The 3,963-nt window shown below is 35.0% G+C and overlaps 1 protein-coding gene across 1 annotated transcript; it reads right to left on the bottom strand.

Annotated features, from left to right (window-relative positions):
* Nucleotides 1–2,461: 2,461 nt before the first annotated feature.
* Nucleotides 2,462–3,007, bottom strand: LOC145076426 (uncharacterized). The gene has a single exon (XM_079022304.1). It carries the CDS (start codon nucleotides 3,005–3,007, stop codon nucleotides 2,462–2,464), a length of 546 nt encoding a protein of 181 aa, XP_078878430.1.
* Between the last annotated feature and the right edge of the window lie 956 nt (nucleotides 3,008–3,963).

The raw sequence follows: 3,963 nt of genomic DNA, 5'->3' as shown, positions 1-3,963 counted from the left end.
TTTTACTCTTATTGTTCTTTTTTTTTCTGATTTCTACGCTTCAGAAATGAATTTTGGATCTGAACAACCTCTTCACCTTTCTGAATCTGAACATTTGAAGTATTTTGAACACAATCCTTAGGAGTTTGATAAATCTGAATATCTTGAATAGTTAGATTTCAGTAACAAACCATTCATTCAAAAACATCATTAGAACAAGAAAAATCCTCCATTTGAGTTCCAATAGAACAAAATGTCTTTACTTTCATGATTTCAGAATATTTGCTTTGAGATTCGTCTTCAGAACAACTAGATGCAGATGGTGATACTTCTGGAAAACTTGAAACTTTAGACTCCCCCTCAACATGAAGATTTGGAGTCACTTTTTCTTCAGAAACATGGATAACATTATGAACTTCACCAGGAACACCAAGAACATCTTCCTTTTTCTTTTCAACTCTTTTCATCTCCAAAATCTGTTGTTTATTTTCCTTATCTAAATGTCTATGGATAATACGAAATGTTTCTACAATTCTCTCATCCTTTTGTAATTCACCATCATTAACACGTGAGTATTCATATATTTTCTTATGAACAAAAAGATTATATAACTCAGTAACATCCCTCAATGTATATTAACCAAGAATATGAAACATAGTCACTTTGTTGACACCATAGATTGATTTAGTAACCTTTAATCCAAGTACTAAAATGGAGTTACAAAATAAAAAATCCATTAGATCTTCAACAAGTGTCAGAACTTAAAGAGAGAGAAAGTAGATCTGATAAGAATTCTAAAGAGAGAAAATGGATATGAGATGGTTTCTAAAGAAAGAAAACAGATCTGAGACGAATTTTAGAGAGATAAAGCAGATCTGAACACAAATACTTTGACAAAACACAAAATTCTTCTTCAATTTCTCTTTCAAAAAACGAATCAAGAACAAATCAGATGATAGAATGAGTAGAAGATAACAGATATGAACAAGATTTTGCAATAAAACAAGGTATTTCACTTTTTCTTTTCAGAAAACTTACAAAACTTGAAGAACAAGTTGAGATTCATGACAAAATATCGCCATAAACAAAATCGATTCTTGCAATAATCATTGATATCTACAAGAACATGCTCTGATACCACTTGTTAAGAGTAATAATGAGTTGATCGATAGATTCTAAATAGAAAAGTAAATCGAATAATGAATGCTAAGATCAAAGTTGTGTCGAATGATTAAAAACCAATGCCTTAGAAGAGCTCGATGAAGAACTTCTAATGTAAAGGCACCGTAGTGAATCACAAAACGATTAACCCTAAAAGGGCTTCCTTAAATAACCAAACATGCCAAATCAGTTTCAATATCTCAAATACTCAACAAATACTCACCACGTACCCCTATCGGATCTGAGCATCTTGATCTTCCTGCCCAATTGATTCTCGACTTCATATTTGAACTCTTTGAACTTGTCAAAGATTTCTGACTTATGCTTAATTAAGTAGATCTAACCATATCTGCTATAATCATCAGTAAAAGTCACATAAAATCAACTCGCATCCCTTGTGGTGGGTCTGAAGGGCCCACACACATCGGTGTGTATGAGATCCAATAATCCCACATCTCTTTCACACGAACCAGTGAAAGGTGATTTAGTCATCTTTCCAAGCAAACAAGATTCACAAGTATCATCCGACCTAAGGTCAAATGATTCCAACACCCCATCCTTTTGGAGTTGGGCAATGTGCTTCTTGTTGACATGTCCAAGACGACAATGCCACAAGTATGCTTTGTCTGATCCATTAGACGAATTAATGTGCAACACACTATTTCCTAAATTGTCTACAACCATCACAGTTTCATATACACCCATCACAAGGCAATGCTTCAAAATAAAAAACACCATTATAATAAGCATTAATAGATCCATTCTCATTATTAAAAGAATATCTAAATCCTTGTCTGTACAAACCATGAAAAGAAATAATACTCCTCGTCATTTCTAACGAGTAGAAACAATTATTTAAGTCTAAACACAATTCACTACTAAGCTTTAAAGAATAAACACTGATCTTGGTAATAAGTGACGATCTCGTATTGCCCTTTATCAGGTTCATCTTCCTCAGCTTCAAATTCCTACTTTCTCTTAGTCCCTGCAAGTCAGAGCAAATGTGAAAACCACATCCTGTATCAAGGACCGAAGAATTAGAATGCGATGAATTTTTAGACAAAATAGTGTAAATACCTGCCGAGGTAGGCTTGATCTTGCCATCCTTAATGTCCTACAGGTACTTGGGGTAACTTCTCTTCCGATGCCCCTTGTCTTGGTAGTAGAAGCATGTTGCATCTTTTGGATCTGAGGCAGGGGGAGTAGAATTGGTTTTTCCTTTGGATCCACTACTAGAAGACCCATCATGAGACTTTCACTTCCAATTTTGCTTTGAGGGAGCTTTCCTATTTTTCCCTTTTCCTTGTCCAATAGCTAGGACTTAAGCAGAAGCAGTAGGAGTGGATTTAACACCTTTTCCTTTCAATCCACTTTCAGCGATTCTTAGTAAGCCTTGAAGTTTACTCAATGTAACTTCCTCTTTTCTCAGATGATGAGTCATCTTGAACTGATCATAGCAAGGAGGCGATGAGTGCAAGACTATGCTAATAGCCAGCTCCTCATCGAAGTTCACATTTAGCTTGAGTAAAAAATCCACATATCTTTGCATGTTTTGCAGGTGGCTCGTGACAAATTCTCCATCCTTCATCTTGGTGGTTATGAGTGATCTGACTATTTCATACCTTTCTTGATGTGTACTTTGATGGTACTTCTCCATCAAGTCCTGACACATCTTGTAAGGCCAATAGTCCTCATAAAACCATTGTAGATCAGGAGTCATAGTCGCCACCATAATGCATGACACTTTTGTAGGATCCTTGCATTGGGTCCTATACTCAACTATTTCTTTAGGAGTCGCTTTTGTTTCATCTATCTCGTTCAACTGTTTGTCAAGGACATATTCCTTGTCCTCATAATGCAAGTCCATTCCGATGTTTCAAATCCAATCATTGAAATTGGAACCATGAAATGTGACCCTCACACAAATGTTAAAGAGCGAGAAAGAGTTTGAGGAGTTGTTGTCGGAGGAGCCAGAAGTGTTGTTTGAGGTAGACATCTGAAAAAGAAGAAGAACAAGTTCTAGATTAGATAGGAAATCCTTAACATAACTCCCAAAATGAAATATTAAGGCTAGGACCCAACACAATAATTCACAATTCCGAAAAGGTGTGCGGTAATCCAATTGTAAATTATTTGAAGGTAGGTAAATGACTATTTACCAATTCCACCATGAAAAACGAAATTTTAAATGAATTAGGTTTTGAATGAAATGAAATTCCTAGATCTTTTGAGATTCATTGAACTATTCAATGACATGTTTAATCTTGATTATGCCCTTCAAGTTTGTGACTGAGATACCGATGATCACAAACAAGGTGTGAATAACCATGCAAATTAACTTGGTACTCTCGATGTCATTTACTACCTAATCAATGTGCCGGTTAACAACACACGCTCCATTGATCAATGATAATTTATGAGCTACCCATTGACACTCTTTGTTAGTCCAAGTTAGTGTGTCGATTAACCACACATGCTCCACTAACGACTTGACAAAGTGCAATGTGCAATTTCATGAATTAGCATCAAATTCACATTTTCTAAAAGTAACTAAGATTGAGAATTTATAAATACATTTACTTACTTTATATTCATCATTATACTTATTAATGAGAGATTAATGTCTTATCCTACCCATTCGGCTAACGACCCTCCACTAGTCAAGAGTGTGGTGGGTAAAAATGGATACCTAATGACGATCATTTTATAGGCCGCTTCCTTAAACACCCCTTATAGACCAACTTTGTGAATGAGGCCTACTAACGGTAAGACTAACTTTTCTTATACATATATAAAAATTAATCTTTTAATTGTATATTAATA

Source organism: Lactuca serriola, chromosome 9 (genome assembly GCF_051521515.1).
Source record: "Lactuca serriola cultivar US96UC23 chromosome 9, Lser_US96UC23_V15, whole genome shotgun sequence".
Lineage (NCBI taxonomy): Eukaryota > Viridiplantae > Streptophyta > Magnoliopsida > Asterales > Asteraceae > Lactuca > Lactuca serriola.
The sequence above is the reverse complement of the archived record's forward strand: the minus strand, read 5'-3'. Positions and strand labels throughout refer to the sequence as shown.